General features: G+C 40.6%; 1 protein-coding gene across 1 annotated transcript; it reads right to left on the bottom strand.

The window, feature by feature from the left end:
• Positions 1–14,619: 14,619 nt before the first annotated feature.
• Positions 14,620–26,145, bottom strand: LOC109734981 (uncharacterized). Its single transcript, XM_073500091.1, has 7 exons — positions 26,032–26,145; positions 25,047–25,213; positions 24,340–24,409; positions 24,077–24,216; positions 23,833–23,982; positions 23,702–23,755; positions 14,620–14,952 (listed from the first exon to the last, which is right to left on the bottom strand). The coding sequence occupies exons 2-7, from the start codon at positions 25,209–25,211 to the stop codon at positions 14,827–14,829; spliced, it is 705 nt and encodes a 234-aa protein (XP_073356192.1). The 5' UTR covers positions 25,212–25,213; positions 26,032–26,145; the 3' UTR covers positions 14,620–14,826.
• Between the last annotated feature and the right edge of the window lie 557 nt (positions 26,146–26,702).

The following is a 26,702-nucleotide window of genomic DNA, read 5'->3' as shown; positions in this document are numbered from 1 at the left end:
CATAAGATTGAACATTCTCCAAATATGTGGGATCTAAAGTTGACACTCTTCCAAAACCACTTTCAACATTATTGCAAACATTATTATCAATCTCATATTCATCATGGGGCTTAAATAATATTTTAAGATCAAAAGAAGAATCACCCCAATCATGATCATTGCAACAAATAGTAGACATAGAAAAACTAGCATCCCCAAGCTTAGGGTTTTGCATATTATTAGCACAACTGACATCAAGAGAATTTATAGTAACATCATTGCAATCATGCTTTTCATCAAAGAAACTATCAAGTATGGGTGCAATAGCAACGATCTCATGTTTAACATAAGGAACTATAGCATTCGTCTTCAAAAATATTGGCATCATGGCCACAAGAATAGCAAGCATCATGTTCATCAAGGGATATTTCAATCAAATCATCGGGATCATCATTATCTATAGATTCATGCGTATCATTATTGTCTTCCAAAGCAACGGTCATTCTCTCAATAAATTCTTTGACATAGACATTATGAGCATAATTTTCATATCAATATTTAAGTATGTCAAAAATTTTAGATTCGTAGAGAGTAATATCATACTTTTCAATCAAAGAAGCAACTTCATAAGCACCCTTAAAAGCAACAAATTCTTCAATTTGTTCGATATCATAGTAACTATAAACACCCTTTGCATAAGAAGATAAGATTTCATTTTCATTAAACTCACAAAGGTAGGGAAGGTGTTTTTTAGGGTTCTTAGAGCAACAAGTAAAATCACAAATTTCACAAAGATTCCAAGCATAACATAGTAATATTTTTATCTGATTCCATAAGAGTCTCCCTTTTTCAGACAAACGGTGACGCACAAAATGAGCATGCTCATCTAAAGATTTCCCATCAACTAGGCTAGTTGGGGTTTCAGCACGAGCTCATAAGGATCAAAGATGATCCAAGTAGAACACTTTAAGTGGATCCATATCAATAGATTTTCAGCAAGCGAAGATGCAAGCATATAGAAGGCACATGGCAACACGAGCAAACAAAACGACGAATGGAACAGGGGCAAATAAAACGGCAAGGGTGAAGTGGGGGAGAGGAAAACGAGAGGCAAATGGCAAATAATGTAATGCGAAGATAAGGGTTTGTGATGGGTACTTGGTGTGTTGACTTTTGCGTAGACTCCCCGGCAACGGCGCTAGAAATCCTTCTTGCTACCTCTTGAGCACTGCGTTGGTTTTCCCTTAAAGAGGAAAGGGTGATGCAGCAAAGTAGCGTAAGTATTTCCCTCAGTTTTTGAGAACCAAGGTATCAATCCAGTAGGAGGCCACGCACGAGTCCCTCGCACCTACACAAACAAATAAATCCTCGCAACCAACGTGATAAGGGGTTGTCAATCCCTACACGGTCACTTACGAGAGTGAGATCTGATAGATATGATAAGATAATATTTTTGGTATTTTTATGATAAAGATGCAAAGTAAAGAAAATAAAACAAAAACGGCGCCAGAAATAGCTTGTTGTCGGGAGATTAATATGATGGAAAATAGACCCGGGGGCCATAGTTTTCACTAGTGGCTTCTCTCAAGAGCATAAGTATTTACGGTGGGTGAACAAATTACTGTTGAGCAATTGATAGAATTGAGCATAGTTATGAGAATATATAGGTATGATCATGTATATAGGCATCACGTCCGAGACAAGTAGACCGACTCCTGCCTGCATCTACTACTATTACTCCACACATCGACCGCTATCCAGCATGCATCTAGAGTATTAAGTTCATAAGAACAGAGTAACGCTTTAAGCAAGATGACATGATGTAGAGGGATAAATTCATGCAATATGATATAAACCCCATCTTATTATCCTCGATGGCACCAATACAATACGTGCCTTGCTGCCCCTACTGTCACTGGGAAAGGACACCGCAAGATTGAACCCAAAGCTAAGCACTTCTCCCATTGCAAGAAAGATCAATCTAGTAGGCCAAACCAAACTGATAATTCGAAGAGACTTGCAAAGATAAACAATCATACATAAAAGAATTCAGAAGATTCAAATATTGTTCATAGATAAACTTGATCATAAACCCACAATTCATTGGTCTCAACAAACACAGCGCAAAAGAAGATTACATCGAATAGATCTCCACAAGAGAGGGGGAGAACATTGTATTGAGATCCAAAAAGAGAGAGGAAGCCATCTAGCTAATAACTATGGACCCGAAGGTCTGAGGTAAACTACTCACACATCATCGGAGAGGCTATGGTGTTGATGTAGATGCCCTCCGTGATCAATGCCCCCTCCGGCGGAGCTCCAGAACAGGCCCCAAGATGGGATCTCACGGGTACAGAAGGTTACGGCGGTGGAATTAGGTTTTTGGCTCCGTATCTGGTAGTTTGGGGGTACGTAGGTATATATAGGAGGAAGGAGTACGTCGGTGGATCAACGTGGGGCCCATGAGGGTGGAGTTCGCGCCCAGGGGGGTAGGCGCGCCCCCCTACCTTGTGGCCTCCTGGTAGCTTTCTTGACATAGGGTCCAAGTCCTCTGGATCATGTTCGTTCCGAAAATCATGTTCCCGAAGGTTTCATTCCGTTTGGACTCCGTTTGATATTCTTTTTCTGCGAAACTCTTAAATAGGCAAAAAAACAGCAATTCTGGGCTAGGCCTCCGGTTAATAGATTAGTCCCAAAAATAATATAAGTGTATAATAAACCCCAACAATGTCCAAAACAGAAGATAATATAGCATGGAGCAATCAAAAATTATAGATACGTTGGAGACGTATCAGGCGGCTGGAATTGTGTTTCATCGACCGCCTAGGGTTTTTGGAATATTTGGGAATTTATAGGGCGAAGAGGCGGTGCAGGAGGACATCGAGGGGGGCACAACCCCCCTGGGCACACCTGGGCCTCCTGGCACGCCATGTTGGGTTGTGCCCACCTTGGGCCTCCCCTCTAGTATTTAGTTGGCTCATTTGGTGTCTTCTGGTCCAGAAAAATCTCCAAAAAGTTTTGCTGCGTTTGGACTCCGTTTGGTACTGATATTCTGCAAAGTAAAAGACAATAAAAAAACGGCAACTGACACTAGGCACCATGTCAATAGGTTAGTCCCAAAAATGATATAAAGTTGCTATAGAATGATTGTAAAACATCCAAGAATTATAATATAACAACATGGAACAATAAAAAATTATAGATACGTTGGATACGTATCAGTTTACTAAATGAAATTTCACATCTGTGATGTGAAATTGTAAGACCTGTGAGATTATTTGAATGCTAAATATGAAACCATTTCAAACAATGTGTAATTTGTAGTTTTTAACTAATGTGAAATTAATGCTTTTCATAGTTGGTAAACCTTTGGTATTTGAAATAGTTCTATGTCATAGGCGTTGTACAAATAGTTGTGTTCTATCTTAATCTAAATTAGAACTTTTGATGATATACTAGCATTGCAGTTAGTGTGAAAAGTAACATACCATTTTTGAAACATGACATATTACACAGTTCACATAGTATTTTTTAAATATGGAATAGTGTAAAATGTAGACATAGTTTTGTATAAAAAATATTACATCTTTCACATACAAATTTTGAAATATGAAAAATTGATTAGAACGTTGAAGAAATTAGTACATATAAAAAATGAAATAGTGAATATGATATGAATTTGTAATGTATGACATGTGATCTTTAAAATGTATCATACTTATATATGTGATTACTTTAAGAAGTGTGAAACTTATTAGTTTCATACCAATGTCGAAGTATTGACTATGAAATTAGTACTTTTGGAAATTTTATTTGATAGAAGAATGTGAAAATTTTAGCTATAATCTATAGAATGTGAAAGTATTCAATTATGAACTATAGAAGATGATATTTGATATGTGATGTGAAGATAAAAGATATTTTAAATAATTAACATCATTTACATGACATGCAGATATCATGCAATGGAGGCTGAGATCAGAAGTGAAACAGGGGATCTGGCAGTTCTTCCAGATGACATTAAGCAGATCATATTATCTTCAGTAACTTGGTATCCAAATCAAGTCCTTGGCCTTACGACTGTTTGCACAAAATGGAAAAAAACTGATTACAGGTAGGATATTCAAGAAACTACTTATGGACAGACACAAAATACCACCTCTTCTTGGTATCTACAATAACTAGAGAACCTTTTCAGATTCATACCTGTTCGAGAATATCCAAATGTAGTTCGTTATCAACACTTTGAACAAGACTTGCAGAGCTCTTTTGATGATGAGTTCTTGAACAACTTAAGGATAATTGATGTTAGGATGTCAAAGTTCTGATGGTTTGTTCAATGGGTTGCATTCCTACTGTTTGGGATCCTATTACATGTAACATAATCTTTACAAATGAGCCAGAGATGAGGTAAATAGCCAGGGCAATGTTATTTGTGCTGCTGATCATGACCACAAAGATGGCTGCCATGGTCTACCTATCAAAATAATACGGATAGTAACTGCAACTACCACAACTAAGCATTATACCTTTGATTCTGCTACATCAGGCTGGTAATGTGCAATGGCTGCCCTACCAACTCTTTCGTACATGGATTTTCGTGCAGGAACTATAATTGGCGATGCCATATACTGGGTTCTCAAGTTCAAGCATATTTTTGGATACAATATGGAAACTCATGCCATGTATTATATTGAGTACCCTGCAGAACTGAACTATATTTTGAAGGAATTTTCATGGTATTAAGATAAATCATGATGATGTGGCTATTGCAGCACTTAGCTCTTTCATACTAACTACTTGGAAGATGAAATCAGATTCGGATGACACAGTATCATGGATACCTCATAAGCTGATAGATCTCGTAAACACACTACCATTTACTGCAACACCACATGTATGTCGGAGGCCTGATGGGGTGATAGTTCATATTTATTATGATCATGAGAAAATACTTATTAGGGCAATCACTGGGATCTATGAACTAGATCTTGCAAATGCTGTAGCACCTAAGGTATTTGGTGCTCAAGTGACAAGAGCAATCTATCCATATACAACTTTCTATGTCCCAGGTTAGCAACATACTAAAATTAATAAATAATCATATTTATTTCTTGTTGGATAAATATCTTTGACTTACTATTTTTTCACACATATAGGTGTCATGGATGGAAACGAGGATGATGAATGAAGTGTTGAAACTACTGAATAAGAGATTGTTAGTGAAAACCTTTTGGTATGCAAAATTATAAATACTAATTACATTGATGTATAAATCTCTTTCAATATAGCATTTTATTAATAAATTTCTTTCTGGGTTTTTCTTCTTATTCTATAGGTTGGTGAAGAAACTTTTAAGCAGATGACAGATCTTTTAGTTTGTAACATGTGGTTATCATGTGTGATGTATTTGCAGTGTACAAGAACCTAAGTTGTTGTAATAGATTGTATTTCTGTTTGCAAGTATGTTCTGACTTATTAAGTTTATCAGATGTACTCGTATCAAACTATATAATTAATTATGTTAAGGAAAGCTACCTTTTCTTAATATGCTATGTATTATATGTGATGCTACCTAATTATTTCATATGTATGTGTTAAGCATTGAGAGAACATAATACAAGATTTAAATTCACATAACATAAATATTACAACATAAGAAGCTACATATGCAACATCGTAAGTAGAAATGTTACATGTAACACACTGAAACATGTAGTGCTACAAATAACTATTCATCTGAATCATCATCCGAGGAGAGAATTATGAAGTTTTCTATTGGCTTCTGAATACTTGAACAACTTTTTTTGGCATTATTCCCATCCTTGCATTTGTCTTCACTTCATCAACAATCCAGTAAGGCCTTAGTAAATCAATTACCTCTTTAGATAAATGAGAACTTTCATTCTCTATGTTTGAAGAAGATGAGGGTGTGATGATCTTCTTCTTCATAAGATCAGTTGGATCTTTAGAGGTCTCATTGAAATGGTTGGAGCTGCTTGAAGCTGTCAACCACCAAGGCATTTTGCACTTGTTTTGTTTTTTTGGTGGTGATTCATCAACTATCTTCTTAACTTTTTGAGGAGGCATTGCTACTTGAAATGCTTCTTGTTCTCTGCTACTAGTATGCCATATTTATAGAACTTTAAGAAGGCATGTGGGAGCAAAGACACATGCATTGAAATATATCACTTATCATAGCATGTGATACAAAAGTATGTATAAAATAATTAAAAAGACAGAGAATATTTCACGAATAACTGTAAAGTTGCTGCATATTTCATATAATATAAAATAATTTTGCTACTTTAAAATTTATGTTGGAAAATAAAACGACTATACAAAATTTGTTAAGTTAGAAAATAATATAAAACATAACCTATAGCCAAAAAATTATAAATATTTTTTTTGGATAAGAAATTATATATTACAAGTACCAAAAGATAGTAAAAAAATAACATATAATTAGGTTATTTAAGACATTAATTTCTTAATTTCCAATGCAAGATTTTATGATTCTATATTTCATTATACGTACATAATGATATGTGATTCATAATGGAATTTTTTTAAACAAAATATTAGCCATGTTATAGTTATTAGAAAATGAGGAGAAAATTGATTGCATGCCAATCTTCCTGGAGAAGCAATGGGATGAAACAAATCTTACTTGACCTTTTGGAAGTACCAAGCGGCAAAAGTAAAAAAATATAGTTTGAAAGGTTGAAGTATAATTTTACCATTATAGCCCTCTACAAGAGACTGATGTGAGAAAGTCTCATTTAACAGAAATGTAATTTCCTATTTCAGTGACGGGTACATGAGTACTCACGTCGAAGTGACAACTTTACTGGTACGGGGCAGTGGAATCTTTACTGTTACTTCTCTTACCTTATGGGTCGTTCGACAGAACCTTTCTCCACCTACTATTCTTCTCCTACCTTTTCTCTATACATTCACATGAAGTATCTCAAGAAGAAAGAACTGTGTGGTTTCATTCAACAAAAGGAATGGCTTCTTCAGCATACATAGAGCTGCAGTTTATCTAAAAGTTATATTGTGTGCACTACATTCACAAGGTATGCCTTTCTTTCTTATTCTTATGTATATCCTTTTTGAAATCTAGTTATTTGTGGATTTCTTATTGGTTAAATGAGTTCAAAATATCGAGATATGTTAAATGTTCTTTGTGTGTACTACCATTTGGGGATTCTCTGTTATATATTCTTGTTTGGATCTATCTTTAGTTAAGACTTCTATATGACATAGCAAAATGTTCTAAATGGTAATTGTGATGTTTCATATTCTTTAAAAAAATTGATTTCTATTAGTTCAGATAATCTTGGTTTTTTACATTTTGTAAAAGTATGTATTGTATATGTAATGCATGTATAACATATTTCACATTAGTCATTCATTTGTCTTATGTAATATGTAATATTTAGAAAAATAAAATTTTACCATGTAACTAGTTTCATAAGTGTCGGGGGAAACAACACCTATGGGGTCCCGGGGAATCCCTTCTACGGTTGGCGGGGCGTGGAGTTGCGCAAAGAGCAGGTCTAAAAGATCAGCGCGAGGGGATTTTCACCCAGGTTCGGGCCGCAAGCGATGCGTAAAACCCTAGTCCTGCTTGTCTGTGTATATTTGGTGTTCTTAAGCTCTTGAACTAGCTACAGTGCATGCCCAGTCCAAAAAAGCCCGAATCCTTCCACAGTACGCCTCGGGCCTCCTTTTATATGTCAAAGGGGTCGCCAGAGTGGCACACAGGAGGTGGAAAGTGTACAGTGGACAAGTTTATCACCTGGCACCGTAGGACAAATGCATTTAATGCGCCACCTACGTGCCCTCTTGCTTTATCAGGGACGGCAACGAAGCTCGTCCCGTCCGTCGCCGCCTCGCCTTGCTTCGACGCGCGTCCAAGCTGGCGAGGCATGCAGCACCATGCTGGCTGACTGGTTGTTGCGCTGGTGCGGTGACAGGGTCTTCATGAAGATCTGCATGCCACCACACAGGTGCTTGACTAGTTGGCCTAGAAGCTACATGCCGCCACGCAGGCGCTTTCCTAGTTGGCGGGCTGATTGGCGCGTCGGCACGGCCGCGATGCAGTGAAACGTTAGTGGGGGCGGGCCTAGCCGCGGCCCCATAGATGCCCCCGGCAAGGGTCTTGCCGGGGTCTCGTGGCCGTCCCCGGCAACGATCTTGCTGGGGGTCTTCGTCTGCCCCTGGCAAGGACCTTGTCGGGGGTCTTCGTCTGTCCCCGGCAAGGATCTTGCCGGGGGTCTTCGTCTTCTGGTTCTTATCCAGACTTGCAGGCCTTTGGTCTTTAGAAAGATCCGCATGCCACCACGCAGGCGCCCCCGAGTCTTGGTCTCGACATTGTCGATGGTGTCAGAAGTCTCAGGCTCATGGGTGGTGGCTTTGCTGGTGTTGGGCAAGTCGCCCCGGCAAGGCTCTTGCCAGGGCTATGTAGGCTGCCCCGGCAAGGGTGTTGCCGGGGGAAATCACTCTTGCCCCTTTGCTCTTCATGCTTTTGGCTCGAGTACTGCCTTGGCAGTCTCGTACCTTTGCTTCTTCTGCTCCACCAAGTGTGGCCACATGTGTGGCTACGACTGGCCGTGCACAAGTAAAGGGTACAGAAAGGCCCCTACTTTCGTACACCGACAGGAGCCCCCGGGCCTGGGCCACACATAAGCGCGAAGAATTGTTGGGCCAGGCCCAGAACGGTGCGCGGGCACGCGTGGCAGAGTTTTAACTGTGGTAACTCCTTCGACAGTTGCGCTTCCCCATGACCCGCATTGAGTGCGTGACGTGGAGGTCGTGCGTGGGACGGTTGCAGCACGCTTGCGTCACCTTGTGGTGAATAGTAAAGAGGCGGTCGGCGTCTTCCCCATACAAAAGAGGAAACCGCAAGGGCGCTGCTCATTTACCCTCTGCGCCCTTTCCAATCTCGGAACTGCCATTCCCCTCTTCTTCTCCAAGCGGAAATCAGAGCTCTCACCTCTGCTCGCCGCCGCTGCGCCCCCATTGCCCTTGATCCCTCACCCCCTCTCAGCTGCCATGGCGCCCAAGACAAGCAAGGGCAAGGGAGCGGCCAAGGACGCCGGGGGGAAGGAGGCGCCGGAGAGCGAGCTGGCGGAGATGCGGACGCAGTACGCCCTCTTCACCTCGATGGTCGATGCACTCACCCTCAAGGAGAAGTTCAGGCCCCTGTGGGGAAGGGAGACATCGGGGCATCCCGCCACGCGCATCATCCCTGCCTGTTGCGCCAAGACCGGTCCAAATCGATATCCTTTCTTCGCCGACTACTTCTCCTGCAGACTTTGCCCCCCTTTCTCAGATTTCTTCAACGACATCATGCACACCTACGGCTTCCACCTTATGGACCTTACGCCGAACGCCGTGGCGTGCATGGTCTTCTTTTCCCATCTCTGCGAGGGCTTCGCCGGAGTGCTCCCCAGCACGGCGCTCTTCCGCCATTATTTCACCCCTCGCATCCAGCCAGGGGGCGCCATCTCTGGTTGCATCACTTGGGTCCCGAGGAAACAGAGTAGGGGCACGTCCCCGGAGGGTGCCCAGAAGGAGAGGTAGGACGAGTGGCGGGGCCGGTGGTGCTGGATTGTGGAGGCAGACCCGCAGGAGTTCTGCCGGGTCCGTCGGAAGCCGCCAGTCACAACGTAACTAGGTGACTATAAAGGTACACTACGGGTATCTCCAAAAGTGTCTGTTGAGTTGGCACGGATCGAGACTGGGATTTGTCACTCCGTATGACGGAGAGGTATCTCTGGGCCCACTCGGTAATGCATCATCATAATGAGCTCAATGTGACTAAGGAGTTAGCCACGGGATCATGCATTATGGTACGAGTAAAGAGACTTGCCGGTAACGAGATTGAACAAGGTATTGGGATACCGACGATCGAATCTCGGGCAAGTAACATACCGATTGACAAAGGGAATTGTATACGGGATTGATTGAATCCTCGACATCGTGGTTCATCCGATGAGATCATCGTGGAACATGTGGGAGCCAACATGGGTATCCAGATCCCGCTGTTGGTTATTGACCGGAGAGGCGTCTCGGTCATGTCTGCATGTCTCCCGAACCCGTAGGGTCTACACACTTAAGGTTCGGTGACGCTAGGGTTGTAGAGATATTAGTATGTGGAAACCCGAAAGTTGTTCGGAGTCCCGGATGTGATCCCGGACGTCATGAGGAGTTCCGGAATGGTCCGGAGGTGAAGAATTATATATAGGAAGTCCAGTTTCGGCCACCGGGAAAGTTTCGGGGGTTATCGGTATTGTACCGGGACCACCGGAAGGGTCCCGGGGGTCCACCGGGTGGGGCCACCTGTCCCGGAGGGCCCCATGGGCTGAAGTGGGAAGGGAACCAGCCCTTAGTGGGCTGGGGCGCCCCCCTTGGGCCTCCCCCTGCGCCTAGGGTTGGAAACCCTAGGGGTGGGGGCGCCCCACTTGGCTTGGGGGGAAGCCAACCCCCCTTCCCCCTTGGCCGCCGCCCCCCCCCCATGTAGATGGGTTCCAGGGCCGGCGCCCCCCCTCCAGGGGGCCTATAAATAGTGGGGGGAGGGAGGGCAGCAGCACCACAGCCCCTGGCGCCTCCCTCTCCCCCTGCAACACCTCTCCCTCTCGCAGAAGCTTGGCGAAGCCCTGCCGAGATCCCCGCTACTTCCACCACCACGCCGTCGTGCTGCTGGATCTCCATCAACCTCTCCTTCCCCCTTGCTGGATCAAGAAGGAGGAGACATCGTTGATCCGTACGTGTGTTGAACGCGGAGGTGCCGTCCGTTCGGCAGTCGGTCATCGGTGATTTGGATCACGGCGAGTACGACTCCATTAACCCCGTTCATTAGAACGCTTCCGCTCGCGATCTACAAGGGTATGTAGATGCACTCCTTTCCCCTCGTTGCTAGTATACTCCATAGATGGATCTTGGTGATGCGTAGGAAATTTTTAAAATTCTGCTACGATCCCCAACAGCCTCGCCTTGCTTCGGCGCGCGTCCAGGCTGACGAGGCATGCAGCGCCATGCTGGCTGGCTGGTTGCTGAGCTGGTGCGGTGACAGGGTCTTCACGAAGATCTGCATGCTACCACGCAGGTGCTTGACTAGTTGGCCTAGAAGCTGCATGCCGCCACGCAGGCACTTGCCTAGTTGGCGGGCTGATTGTCGCGTCGGCACGGCCGCGGGGCAGTGAAACGTTAGTGGGGGCGGGCCTGGCCGTGGCCCCGCAGATGCCCCCGAAAAGGGTCTTGCCGGGGTCTCGTGGCCGTCCCCAGCAAGGATCTTTCCGGCGGTCTTCGTCTGTCCTCGGCAAGGACCTTGCCGTGGGTCTTCGTCTGTCCTCGGCAAGGATCTTGCCGGGGGTCTTCGTCTTCTGGTTCTTATCCAGACTTGCAGGCATTTGGTCTTTACAAAGATCTGCATGCCACCACGCAGGCGCCCCTGAGTCTTGGTCCCGACGTTGTCGATGGTGTCAAAACTCTCAGGCTCATTGGTGGTGGCCTTGCTGGTGTTGGGCAAGTCGCCCCGGCAAGGCTCTTGCTGGCGCTATGTAGGCTGCCCCGGCAAGGGTGTTGCCGGGGGAAATCCCTCTTGCCCCTTTGCTCTTCATGCTTCTGGCTCGAGTACTGCCTTGGCAGTCTCATACCTTTGCTTCTTCTGCTCCGCCAAGCGTGGCCGCAGGTGTGGCTACGACTGCCCGTGCACAAGTAAGGGGTACAGAAAGTCCCCTACTTTTGTACACCAACAATAAGTGTTAGACATTTCGATAGCATATTTAACATACTTGTTACGCTATATGAAATATTACTCAAGATTCTGGAAAAATATGTATCATATTTCACATATATGAAATATTGAAATTATATAATTATTGGTGAATTCACAAATTTAAATGTTGCATACTAGTTAAATATTTGTTTTGTGAACACATGTGTGGTTAATATGGTTGTGCAGGTCATTCAAAAGAAGATATTTCTTGTATTAGTGTGTAACAAAACTATATTGACATAAAATTTTATTTTAACATGACCTTGTTACTAAACTTAACAGAAAGAACATGAACGCATTGAGGTTCTTTTGCTAACTTGTATTATTGTAATAATTCATAATTTGCAGTTACACAAAAGGATGGAAGAGGATGTGATCAAGGAGACGGGTGATGTAGCTGTTCTTCTAGATGATTTAAAATAGATAATCTTATCAAAAATGCCGTCCCATCTCGTTGATGTATTCAAGATAATAGCTATTTGCAAAAAGTGGAATAATCTGGTTTGTAACAATGTGTTCAAGAAGCTGTTATTCAAAAGGAAGTAAATGCCGCCATTAATTTGGGTATTCACCAGAATAGATAATGTTATCAGATTACTTCCTGTTGGATATAAACCTGGTGTGGAAGGGTTCAAATACTTTGAGAAGCCATTCATGACTCTGAAAGACAAACAAGCATTCCCTAGCTTAAGAATTTTTTATGTCACGCATGGTAAAGTACTTATGCATTCATTTCATGGAGAAATACTTGCTACTTGGGATCCAATGACTGGGGAGATTGTAACTGCAGAAGAACCTGAAGATGAATTGAATAGTCAAGCAAACATTTTATGTGCTGCAAACCATGACCACAAAGCTGGTTGCCACAATTTGCCGTTCAAAATAATATGGATAGCCACTGGTCAAACAAGCACCAAGGTTTATACATCGACTTCTGTTATATCAACTTGGCAATGTTCAATGTATGTTTTAGAAACAATTTCTAGTGTAGAATTTCGGCCAGGAATTATTATTGGTGATATGATGTATTAGTCTTGAAGTTGAAGCATCTATTTAGATTCAATTTGTTTGACGGTAGTACGTCCTCAATTGAGATTCCACCGGTATTGGATGCTATGCTTAGGAGGAATGTTCATGTTCTGAGAATTGAAGAGGAGGATGTAGTTATTGCTACATTCATTGCATTTAGAATAATCTTGTGGAAGATACAATATGATACAACTGATGAGATAAGCTGGAATCCTTTTAAGCGCATAGATGTCACGAACATAACCCCAGCTCAAGGCATTGCACATGGATGTTGGACTCCATTCGGAATAATACTTCATATTTATGATGACCGTGATGCAATGATAATTAGGACTGATAGTGGAATATTTGAGTTTAATATGGTCAATGGAATAGCAGAAAAGATGTTTGGAACAGAGATAACCAGAGCAATCTATCCATAGAAGACTTTCTACATTCCAGGTGAATATTATTGAAATTTCATTTCACATGAGGAATGTTTAGAAAAATTAGGTCATATGTGTTCAGTATAAAACATATATGCTCATATTTAATGCTTATAAATAAGTTCATTTCATTTAACATAACTAATATTTACATGATGGAATGCAGGTGTATCCCATGATGAAGAAGAATAATCATGAAGGAGAATTGCAAGTGCTGAAGTTCAATAACCATCACAGATCTTGAACGAGAAGACATGGAAAGCATTGTGTCAACCTATGCTTAGCTATGTTTACCAAGATATTATGTATTTTGTAATAATTAATACTTCAAATCTTTCCCTCAATTTGTGGTTCTTCTTTGGTTGGACATGTGAAAAGAGGATCTGTGGATCTTATGTCATGCTAATATTAATTATATTAGCTATTTATGATAAATTTATATTTTCTAAATCTGATATTTTTAGCTCATATTTCATCGTAAATTCATTGATATAAAACATATAAATTAAACATGTGTAAATAATCATTAATTAGAAAATAGATATTCAAATTGTGAAGTGTGGAATTATTTTTCAAAAATTGCTTTATGAAAAAAGTGTACATTTTATTATTTCACAGAAATAATATTATTTTTCACATAAGAATAAAATTTTGGAAAAGTCACATATTACACAGTTGGCAAAACATTTATGAAATATGGAATAGTTCAAAACGTATAACTAGTTTTAAGTATCACATATTACACATATGACATACCATTTTTGAAATATGAAAATTGATTAGAACATTGAAGAAATGAATATATATAAATAATGAAATAGAGAATATCATATGCATGTGTACTTTATGATATGTGATATTTAAAATTTCACATAGTAAGATATATGATTACTTTCACCATTTTGAAAATATTGTTTTGTGCAAAATAATGTTTTTATATAGTATGTTAACTTGATGTGTATTGTGTTATGTGAAACAAATATACACTAAAACACCGATATAATTGTTTATGGTTGTATCCTATATGATTATATAAAAATAGAAAATGTGAAATATGTTTCATGTCATTGGATTTTGTGACATGCTTCGAGAAATAAAATGTGCAATTATGTAATATTCTATAATTTTTTTATGATCGTAATAACACATGGAACGAACTTGTGAAATATAATATATAGTTGAACTTGTGAAAAATGTATGGTATGTCGTGCATTCATCGTGAAAGTACAGTTCATTTAGTATGTTATGCGTAAAGTTCTATCTAACTAGCATATGTCAAATATTTTTCATGAAATAGGATTAAGGGAAATGAGTTAAGCAGTTGAACGTTTTGCAATTCAATAATATTGTATAAAATATTTCTGATGTAAAAAACACATTTCACACAATTGAGTCAGATTTCACACGTTAATAAAACATAATAGTCAATCGTAAGAACTGATAATGAGAAGACAGAATATTAAAGTACCAGGTATGCTACGCGTTAAAAAAAGATACTAGTAGTACTACCATATTCCATTACATCCAAAAAATAGTCTCACATCTACATCATAAGAAGTTTCATAGAACAACCACTGTTTTCAAAGCGGGATAAATATCAACAGATCATTCTGATGTTGTTTCGGCATCTCCTCTCAATGCTGCTATCTCATGTCTGTCCGGATTAAGATCATTATGAACATGCTTTATCAAGGAATAGCCGATTTCCTTCCCGAATAAATCCATTGATATCTGTACAAAACACATGTACTTGTTAATATATTTGATAAGATAATTATTCCACATACATCATAAATCAATTGTTTGTGCCTTGCAGTTCCAGACAAGTTCCTTGCCATTGTGGCATTGCAAAACTCTCATAACAAAGTATCCATAGTCTTTCCTATGAATAAGAATATAAATACTCAGTTTGTAATACATTAAATAATGAAAACATGATTTGGGTATGTATAGATTACATCATGAAAACATGAATATACTATGTGTAGTTCTTACATGTTATGCTGAACGTCTGTTTTGTAGTATGTCTTCATTTGTTCAATGTTTTTACTCGGAAAACACTTTGCTTCACTAAATGCCTTCTGGATATTCGAAGTCTACATAATATTAAATTGGCATTACTTCATTCATCCAAAGAATAAATTATTATTCACGTAAGTTGTTAGGCAAAGGGGATAGTATGCAGAATTGAAAGCTAAGAAATCAGCACAAATTAAATGTAAACGCCATATTTTTCAATAGATTCTTCTAGCTTTCTTCTCCATCCTTGACAATGCTTTTTGAGTCATAAACTTCTAAAGCATTCTAGGTAAAGTTAACCACAACTGCAATCCAGTGGTTATCTTTACAGGTTGGCAAGAAAATCTAAATGCATCAATTTAATATGTTAGGCACATAATTATACTAATTATATGAATATAGCACATAATCATTATAAAATTAAACATATTACTTGTTTAATTTATTTGAGGGAATACTTAGCTAGCCTCTTTGACAAATATTTATGATCACACTTCTTCAAACTCTTAGTCAATTCAATATGATTTAAAAAGAGGATTAGACATTATATACGAGAAAGATAAAAATAATAATTATGAAATCAGACAAAAACTTAGTATGAATGATTGGTCTAAGATAATATTGGACCGCAAATGCCAATCTCGCATTATAGCATTGGAACAAAGCCACATCATATTGAGGCAGATCTTCCCATTTGGCCGAACAGCTTGCATAAATTCTCTTTCAGAGGCTGATGCAGGACCAATTATAATTTTGTTCCTCCATCTGTCTCCCTTTGATCCTTTCTTGTCATTCTCGTAGCATTGAATTTTTTCATCATAACATGTTCATCATATAATTTGTTAACTTTTGAGGATGGGAGTATCTTGTTCTTTAAAACAAGCTCAGATAAACCTTCAACAATTTCATCTTTCTTCTGGAAGTGTTGAGGTCTTGATTTTGTTGTTGTGTTTACACTACCAACATGCATGAAAGATTCTCCACAAGGGATTGGTTCTTTCAGTGGTAGTATGTTATTAAAATCATTCCTCACAGGTGTTGAACTTGTTTTTTCGCTGTCAATTGAAACCATTTCTTTGTTATCTGTGCTTTCAGAGGAAACTTCATTATCATTGATGTCAGCATCAGAGTTGCTATCTTCTTCTCCTGCATGCTCAGTTGTAACCTACTGTGAATCATTTGGAGTTTTTTGTGATTGAAATTCAGAAAAACTCCAATCCGTCTTTCATTTTCTAAGAATACATCTTGCAAAACTTGAGTTGAAGGATCAGAACGGACTTGTTTTTCTGACTACTCAGTAATTACTTTGCTCATCTCTTTCTGTTTCAGCTTTTTAGGTGAGCTGAGATTAGCAAAAGAATTTCCAATAGAAGGAGCAACAGGCAAGCTCTCAGTGACTTCATCTTTGATATTAGTGTTGTCCTTAACAGCTGCCGACCTTGAAACCGTATTTTCCGTAATTGGCTCTGCACTCTTAGAACCTTTGCCTAAAACAAGTTTGAACTTCTTCTTTCTTACTCTGGTCACATTATGTACCAAGTCAGGCTGAACTTCAGAATCCTTGTTTCCAACATTATGTAATGCATTTTCAGTAGTATGCTGATTTGAAGAAGTTCCTCCAATAGATTTAGAAACTTCATCAACACTTGATGAAACATCAACACCATCAGCATCTGAAATGGCAGGTGGGGGCACATCACCTGGGGCGCTGATTTGAAACAATTCCGACGTTACTAGTAAATCTGGAGCCATATCTGTTATCAAGTTATCTTTATTGATTTTTAAGTCTTGTAGTTACATGCTTCCTTGAATAGTGTCTTTCACAACAGTATCTTTGACTACCTCTGCCTCAGGATTAACATCTTCCGGCTCAACGTGATCATGTGTAACCGAATGATGAGCTTCTTCCAAAACATGATTTGAAACATCAATTGAAAGGTGTGACATGCTTACATCTAAAGTTGTTGTGTCTACAAATTTTTTGTCACACCAGTATTAGAAGTATCTGAGTCAACTCCCAGTGGCGGTAATATTTGAGATTCATCGCGGAAAATAGGTAAGGATGACTCATGAGTAACATTGGATGTTCCTTGTGTGTTCTCTTCCGTGGCTGTCGTAAATTGGATGGCGGAATGAATTTCAATTGTTGAGTTGTTTCTAGACTTGATAGTTGTGTCAACTGCTCTGGGAACTTCTGTTTGTTCAATTGTTGATACATTTCTTTCACTCTCTTCTTCAACATTTTTAACTGAATCACTTGGTGGGGGGGTCAATTATTTTTGTAGAAGAGGTAAAAGTAACCTTCATTTGGACTGTGATTGATTTGGACATTTGAGCACAATCAGTTGTACTGGGAACATCATTATTGCTCTTTGATACAAAAACATTTTGGCAGCTATGCGAAGGATTAGGCATGCTTATTCACTACTGGAATCAGGGATTTTGCCGTCTGCCAGTTCTTTGCCATCCGCTAGCAGACGGTAAAGAAGGTCTTTGCCATCAGCTACCAAAAAGCAGACGGCAAACAACTGGCAGACGGCAAAGAAGGTCTTTGCCATCTGTCACTTCTTTGCCGTCTGCTGGCTGACGACAAAGAGAGAGGTGGCCCCCACTAACGAGCCGATTAGAAAAAACTTAACGACCCCCTCTTTGCCGTCTGCTAGCAGACGACAAAGATAAACAAAGCGGACGGCAAAGGCTTGGCCGACGGCAAAGGCTAACTAACCTAACCTAACTAACGGCCGATCGAGCCCCCCCCCCCCGCCCGTTACTCCTCTCTATTTCTCTCCCTCTCTCCTCCCCGACGCCACGCCACCGGATCCACCCACTGCCGCCCCCGCCACCGCCCCCATCCCCGCTTGCCCCGTCGCCCCACCACCCCGCCATCCCCACCCCACCCGCCGACGGCCCGTCGCCCCACCATCCCGCCGCCCCGCGCCGCCCCCGCCCCCGATTGCCCCGTCGCCCCACCACCCCGCCGCCCCCACCCCACCCGCCGACGCCCCGTCGCTCCACCATCCCGGCGCTCCGGCGCGCCACCACGTCGCCGGCCCACCCGCCCCACTGCCCCGACCGTCCCATTGCTCCGGTGAGTTTTTTTTTCATTTTTTCTGTTTTTTCATTTTTTTGCTGTTTAATTTTTAGTGATAGATTTAGTGCTAGATATGTGTTATATAGTGTTAGTGTTGGAAGAAAAGAAGAAAAGAAGTAGAAGAAAAAGAATATGTAGAAGAAAAGAAGAAGAAGAAGAAGAAGAAGAAGAAAAGAAGTAGAAGAAGTAGAAGAAGAAGAAAAGAAGAAAATAAAAGAAGTAGAAAAAGATGAAAAAAGAAGAAGAAGAAAAGAAGTAGAAGAAGAAGAAAGGAAGAAAAGAAAAGAAGTAGAAAAAAGATGAAAAAATAAGAAGAAGAAAAGAAGTAGAAGAAGTAGAAGAAGTAGAAGAAGAAGAAAAGAAGAAACGAAAAGAAGTAAAAGAAGTAGAAAAAAGATGAAAGAAGAAGAAGAAAGGAAAGAAGAAGAAGAAGAAGAGAAAGCAAGAAGAAGAAGAAGGATAGAAGGAAACACCCCGACCCCCTGACCCCGACACCACACCCCGACACCCCGACCCCCCTGACCCCGACACCCCGACCCCGACACCACACCCCGACACCCCTGACCCCGACACCCCTGACCCCCTAACCCCGACACCACACCCCGACACCCCGACCCTGACACCACACCCCGACACCCCGACCCCGACACCACACCCCGACACCCCGACCCCGACACCCCGACACCGACACCACCCCCCGACACCCCGACCCCGACACAACACCCCGACCCCCTGACCCCCTGACCCCGACACCCCGACCCCGACACCAGACCCGACACCCCGAAACAGCACCCCGACCCCGACACGACACCCCGACCCCCGACACCTCCCGAAAAGGTGCTCTTTGGCCGTCCAGAGGCCGACGGGGTCATATATTTGTGAATTATGAGTTAGGTCATATATTTTTCGATTTTGTTATGAAAAACATCATATATAATTGTGTTGATCGGGTAGATTTAAATGTGCAGTTGTTTCATCGCTGCGAGGTTTGGTGTTCGACGACCTCGCCGTGCGTTTGACGAGCTCTGCCCCTTCGTTCGTGGGTGAGCACAAATGACATGTCCTCCTCCCCCATTAATTATTTGCTCTGTTCCGGTGTTCGTGCTGATGAAACTTGATAGCTAGCTATATATGTGTCTTGAATCATCAGTATGCGTAACCAATATGTGTCTCCCGTTCGAAAGCGTTATAGTTATAAATATGCATGCATTTGCACATTTATAACCTTGATTCTTTCGAATTGTCCAACGCTATCCATGGACAGCCCGAGTATGTGTAGATTGGGTTCATTTTCCCATATGCTTTGCTCCAGATCCGACGCATAAATTTCGTCAGTGCCTCCCCTGTTGTTCTCCAGGTACACATCCTCTCTGTTTATTGCAGAGACGTGTATCAGGAGAACAGCGGGGAGGTGCTGCCGAAATTTTGCGTTGGATCCGGAGCATAGCATGGGAAAAGGAACCCAATCTACACATACTCGGGTGGGATTAGGACCTATCATTACCTATTAGAGTGTAGGTTGCATGGACGTAATAAAATTGACAAAGTAGATCAACTGATGAATATATACATGGTGAATTATATATATATATATTTGTTGTGTGTCCAGTAGCTCTAAAAGTCAAGATGAGTGATCGTGCGTGGATGTATACCCATCACACTGGTCAGAACAAATGGAGCGCTGAATGGTTCATAAAAACCAAGGGGACCATTACGTTGTATATCTTCAACAACCTAACAGAAGTGCGGCCGTACATCGAGTAAGTTCTCGGTACATTGTTTCGCAACTTCTATTTCCTTTGAACTGCTCTTATTCCTGGATATTTTATACAGTCGATACGTCGCCATATTCTCGCATGGAGCGGTAATTCAAAAGGATTCCGTTGAAGAGTATGAGCTTCTCGCAAAGCAAGGAGGTGGCTATCCCGGTTTCATCTCTTTGTTCAAACAAACGGTAATTTCTATTAGACCATTTCATTACATTCGCTAATTTCTGCCTAATGCAACAATCCTTTCATATTAAACTTGTAGGCTAATTCAGAGTCTATGGACGCCGAATTGAGACAAGTCGCTAATGGTTTTGACTATAAGGTCCGTTCATTTGACAAATACGACATCAACGGGTATCGCTTTCATACCTATGGCAAAGAGCTATCTATGGCCGACCAAAAGTCTAAAAATTGTTGTGTATCTGCTATCGGCGAAGGAGGTACCGGGTATTATGGGAGAGTTGAAGCAATTTATGAACTTATAATCTATGGTGACAACCCACCGAATGTCGTACTCTTCAAATGTTATTTGTTTCAGCCGAAGGAGACTAGAAGGACTCATGAACATATAGGGCTAGTTGAAATCAAACAAAGCACCCATTTAGACGTTCCTGATGTCTATATTACGGCTCAACAGGCGACCCAAGTATTCTATCTACCGTGGGCCTGCCAAACTAATCCAAATCTGAAAGGTTGGGATGTCGTTTATGAAGTGCCGCCACGTGCTAGACTATCTCCCCCAAAGGAAGAGGATTATGAACCTCACATTAACCCAGACACATATGAAGGAGAATTCTTCCAAGAGACACGTCTTTCCAAAAAGCGTTTCAAGAACCGCTATACTTCACCCCAAAATATTGAAGTAGACAGCGACAGTGAATCCGACATCAACCCAGAGGAGGAACAAGAAGAGCCGGAACAAGAAGAGGTTACTGCTGCGGATGACCTGTCAATGCTTGACCGATTACGTCAAGGTGGCCTTCCACATGTTGATGCCACCGAACCCTATGAGCCCGTCATTGATTATAGTGATGATGATGATTATGCATTTATTGATGATAGTGATCGAGATTATTAGTAGTGTCAGGTATATAATTTTTTTATGTTGTACTTGATGCTGATACACTTAAGTGATATACATATTATTATTCATGTCGGTATTTTTTTATGTTGTACTAATTTCGTTTACTCTTTGTCATGGCAGGTATTGAAAGATGGTGGGCGCTGGTAAGTTTCTTCTAGTGTTTTGCTTAACAAATGCATAAAGACCTAGACTTAGCCTTATTTCCTCCAATATGCTTACCACAATGACCTAGAGTTAGCTTCTTTTGCTCTAAAATGACTTAATAAGCTTACTGACCTCCAAAACCATCCATTTTACCTAAGTTAGCTCTAAAACGATCTATACTTAGCTTTGTTTCCTCCAAAATGACCTAAGTTAGCTCTAGTATGCTTAGTTAACTAGGTTTGCTCAATAATGACATGTACTTAGCTTACTTATGTCAAAAATGGCATAATTAGCTTAGTTAGCTCATAAACAATCCATTTTACCTAAGTTAGCTCTAAAATGACCCATTATACCTTAGTTAGCTCATAAATGATCCATTTGACCCAAGTTAGCTCTAAAATGACCCATTTTACCTAGACTAACTCCAAAATGATCCATTTTACCTATGTTAGCTCTAAAATGACCCATTTTACCTAGGTTACCTCCAAAATGACCCATCTTACCTAGGTTAGCTCCAAAATGATGCATTTTACCCAAGTTAGCTCTAAAATGACCCATTTTACCTAGATTAGCTCATAAACGATCCATTTCACCTAGGTTAGCTCACAAACGATCCATTTTACCTAGTTTAGCTCCAAAATGACCCATCACACCTGGTTAGCTCTAGAATGATGCATTTTTACCAAAGTTAGCTCATAAACGATCTATTTCACCTAGGTTAGCTCATAAACGATCCATTTCACCTAACTTAGCTCAAAAACGATCCATTTCACCTAGGTTAGCTCCAAAATGACCCATCTTACCTAGGTTAGCTCTAAAATGATGCATTATACCTAAGTTAGCTCATAAACGATCTCTTTCACCTAGGATAGCTCATAAACGATCCATTTCAACTAAGTTAGCTCATAAATGATCCATTTCACCTAAGTTAGCTCATAAATGGCATATACTTCTTCTTCTAGTCACCTTTTCTAACTTTCTTATTTGCCTTTTTGCAGATTTCATTCACTTCACGGAAGCTAGCTTGCTATGATGGAGTGCTTGTTTTTTCTTTCATTCTCCTCTAGTATTCTTCTAGCTTGCTATGATGGAACTTGCTATCTTGATGAAACTTTGCATTGTAATATGTATGGATGGAACAATGTGTATGTGCAACTTGCTATGTATGAATGGATGGAACTATATATGTATGCACGATGAAACTTATGTGCTGGATATGTCATATGTTTGCTGTTAAATAGCCCTGTGAAATATATATATATATATGTCATATATTTGCTGTGAAAATTGCTGGATTAAAAAAACAGAAAAAAGAGGCACCTTTGCCATCAGCCGCTGATGGCAAAGGCGCCTTTGCCGTCCGCCGCGGACGGCAAAGAAGCCACGCGGCGGCCACCTGTGTTCCCTGGGAGCTGACCCATTTGGTCAGTTTGCCTACAGCGGCGGACGGCAAAGGCTTTGCCTACAGTGGCAGACGACAAAGACTTGTCCCGCAGTGACGTCCAACTGACGCCATTCGGCGGACGGCAAAGGCCGGATGCTCTTTGCCGTCAGCGGTGGACGACAAAGGCTGCCGTTAGCCGCCTAACGGACTAATAGCACATTTATTGCCGTCGGCTTTCTTTGCCGTCCGTCGCTGATGGCAAAGGCCCCTTTGCCGTCCGCTTCAAAAAGCAGATGGCAAAGAAGCTCTTTACCGTAGCCTACTTTGCCGGAGCCTTTTGCCGTCCGCGGCAGACGGCAAAGTAGCTGATTCCTGTAGTGATTGATGTAGTTACTTCATTAGCTTGAAGACTCTTTTCTGAAGCTGTTTTCCTCTTTATTTTTTGATAACCTTTTTGTTCTTCTTTGCTTGACCTGGTTGAAAATAATCCATTTTGACTCCCTCGTTCTGAGAAACAATACTAGCCATTGCAGTAGCTGCCGCCACAATTTGAAGAGTTTCATGCAACGGGCTTTTTGAAGAAGTATCTAAAGTACTCTTACTACTGAGCCGGATTGTTTGATTTATCGACAATTACTTGCTCAGTTTCTTCTGCAGCATCAATCAACTTTGAAGAGTTTGGACAAAGAGAAGATACCGACTGATTAATTTCCATATGTTGATCAGATTCAGATGAGTCTGCATCTTTGCCGGTAGACTTCTCAACTCTTTCAAATGGAAACTTGACTTCTTTCTCAACATTGTTTTGTGGTGTTTCATCACCTTAGATTTCTCAACAGTATATCGTTGATTGATTGCGTCAAGCTCATTTATTAAATTTACCAGCTTATATAGGTAATATCTAAAATATGAGTTTCATATATTAAATAGCTGCAGTAGTTAAAAATGTAGAAGCTTCTTTCTCAAGTTTGTTCAATCATTTTTCTCACCTCTTGCTCATTGGTGGTACTTCTCCGTCGTTTGGAAGACCTACCGGTACATCTCTGCATGAATTTAAAATAAATTAGCATATTTATGAACTAGAGTCAAGATGTACTGATTATCAATATTTGTTGTTTACCTCACTGTGTGAAGCAATGCGCACGCGTCTTCTAGAAGTATGACCTTCATCTTGTTGGGTAGAAACTTCCTGATCATTTGAATCACTTTCTTCTTGTTCGGAAACATTGTTAGGTTCAACTAAAGGATATTTTGACAACTTTTCTTCATCCTTCAAAATGGAAAATATAATTATGCATAGAATGACTGAGGCATGAATATTTTTTTAATCATGCTTTAATAAATAATGTAAGCAATAAGCATACCAGAATTGACTCAAAGAGTTGTTCATCGTCTCGACCTCTCTTATGACAAGTGAACTCCAATTCATCAATTATATCATTCATAAGGAACTTAACACGAGGTGTTCCAGCCGGTACATTGATAATTGACTGCTTAACCAGATCTACATACATTACATGGGACATGTATATGGTTGGATTAATAACTTGACATTGATTGGAAACAATTTGAGCAATATCATAGATAATAGTAGGTTATTAAAATTTAACGAAAATTGTGTACTCACAATAAGGATGTGTAGACAGCCTTGAAGGTTGATGTTCCTGAATTTCTTTGTCCTGGTGTCTTTGATATCTCTAATTAAATAATTAACAACAAAAGTGCACCAATTCATTAAAGAAACCTTTGACATATCTTCCAAATCACCTAGCAAATAACTTCTCTTGACATTGTGGCATGTAGTTGGTGCCAAATATACACATAATATGATCTCCATAGAAGAAAGGCAAAACTTTTATTTGTCTTCTAGATTCTTGTATGTTATCAATTCTTTTTCTTCTTCCGCCAAAGTTTGTCCTCTTCCAGCTTTCTCTGACCTGAATTTCTCTAGTTTTGTAAACGCCTCATATCTAGGATTTCTAGTAGGAGGCATTGGAACATCTAAATTCCCAGATGGAAACTTCAGAATATTCTCGACGGCATCCAAGATAGATATTTTCCTGTTTCTTAATACCAAAGACTTGCTTTTACAGTCAACCCTTTTGACAAGCCATAGCAACAACCGACGAGGTAATTTATGTGGAGGCATATCAGTAACAGACTGGAATCCCATTTCTTGAACCCATTGTAGTTGCCTTGGAGTTAATTTGTTTATAAGTTCTGCAAGTCTGTGAGGGCTACATTTCCAATTGATGCTCTACATTTAAATATGGACGATAAATCTGTAAGAAACTAAAAAACATATATATGCTTAAGACAAAGAAATATCAGTACATGAACTACATCCTTCCTATTGGCCCTCTTAATCTTCTTTGGAGAAGTTCTTCTGCTGTTAGTAGTGCTTTTGGATCTAGAAGAAACATCATCATCACTGGATGCATCGCTAGAAAGTTCAGACTGGATTTGTTTTCTTGATCTTGGCGATTTTCTAGGCTCCATATCTGCATCCATAGAAATTTAAGCGATAAAGATTCTGAAAATTTTATATAGTACTGAGAAAATCATTCCTTGCATATAAAAATGTTGATAACAAATTGAATACAAGAAATGTAAAGATGTGGGAAGTGTACAAGTGGAAAGTGTAATGACAAAATAATTCCTTACATAAAAATGTGAAAAACAATCCTTACTTTGAACAACAGAATGTAAATAATAAATCTCACATTTGAGACACATATGCAAGATCACATTTCATATTTAGCAAACATTAAACATGTGCCGCTAAACAATTTCTCAATCAAGGTTTGCTTTTACTACTCTATACTTCACTTTTAACATTGCAAGTTACATAGAGAAGTTAAAATTTGCTTTTCCTACTGTATACTTCACTTTTCCTACTCTATAATTCATATTAGCAGGCATTAAAAGTACAAAAATCTGTACTTCACTTTTATCATTAAACATAATATGTTAAAAATTTCACATTTCACATTTTGAATCATTAGAAAAGTGCGGCAAAAAATTCAACTAGGTTCATCAATAAAATTTTCACATTTCACGTAACAGAATTGATGAAATGTGCGAATCTATCAGTTTTGGTATAGGGTTCAAATATAGCTACAGCTACAACAATTATTGTTTTCAAGATTCACATAAACATATTAGGTTAATAACCAGTAATATACCTACAAATCCATCTTACAATCTAAATGATGAAGGTTAGTTAGAAGGTCCAGTCAAGATTGCAGCTTTGGGATTACAAGGGGCAAGATTTCCGCATGAACAAAAAGCAAAACAAGATGAAAGAAATATAACAAACGTGGAGCTAGATTTGTCGGAAATCCACCCGCTCCGCCAGATGGAAGAAATAGACCAACTCCGCCAGGACTCAAGAACTTCGATTCAGCTTCAATCCATATTTGTAGAAAGGAGCGACTTCAGCAAGAGGGTAGACCGCATTGACTGAGCCGAGAAGAATGGACAGCGTGGTGAGGCTCAACGAAGAAGGCCGACGGAAGAGAAAGGGCAAGGGGGGAGTGGGAGGAGGGGTCAAGGTTACCGGGGCATAGTAAATGTAAACCTGACGTAAAGTGGTTGGTGGGGTGTGGCCGGTTTTTCTGACATATTGCAAATACGTGCGGATTGCAAACACAATACAACACCTATACATGACAGTGGGCCAGCACAAACACGGATCGCAGCGCAGAACGACCGGTGTAGGATCCACCGGTACATCACGGAAACGCTCAAAATGACTTTCCCGGTGCTCTGATGAGAACGGCACCGCCGTGATGCACAGGATGTGCATGCGTCGTCTTGCTGGTTTGTGTCGTCCCGACGATGATCCACATAGACGAAATCGTCTTGCCAAACTCGTATATGCCATTTGGATGACACACATGCTGCTGTGTGTAGCCACGTCACCATGCGCTTGTTGTATCGCGCCGCCGTCATCGTCCTGTTGGCCGTACCACGAGAGGTCCGCAAGCC

This window comes from Aegilops tauschii, chromosome 5, assembly GCF_002575655.3.
Source record: "Aegilops tauschii subsp. strangulata cultivar AL8/78 chromosome 5, Aet v6.0, whole genome shotgun sequence".
In the NCBI taxonomy this organism is placed as follows: domain Eukaryota; kingdom Viridiplantae; phylum Streptophyta; class Magnoliopsida; order Poales; family Poaceae; genus Aegilops; species Aegilops tauschii.
Note: the sequence above shows the minus strand (reverse complement) of the source record. Positions and strands in the feature narration are given on the sequence as shown.

What these genes read in the sequence shown, in the direction of transcription:
- LOC109734981 (XM_073500091.1), bottom strand. Translation starts at nt 25,211, where the DNA reads ATGGAGCCTAGAAAATCGCCAAGATCAAGAAAACAAATCCAGTCTGAA. An exon ending in GCTGTCTACACATCCTTATT is followed by an intron (nt 24,217 to 24,339) that starts GTGAGTACACAA and finishes TAATGTATGTAG; the next exon opens with ATCTGGTTAAGCAGTCAATT. An exon ending in GCATTGCTTCACACAGTGAG is followed by an intron (nt 23,756 to 23,832) that starts GTAAACAACAAA and finishes AAATTCATGCAG; the next exon opens with AGATGTACCGGTAGGTCTTC.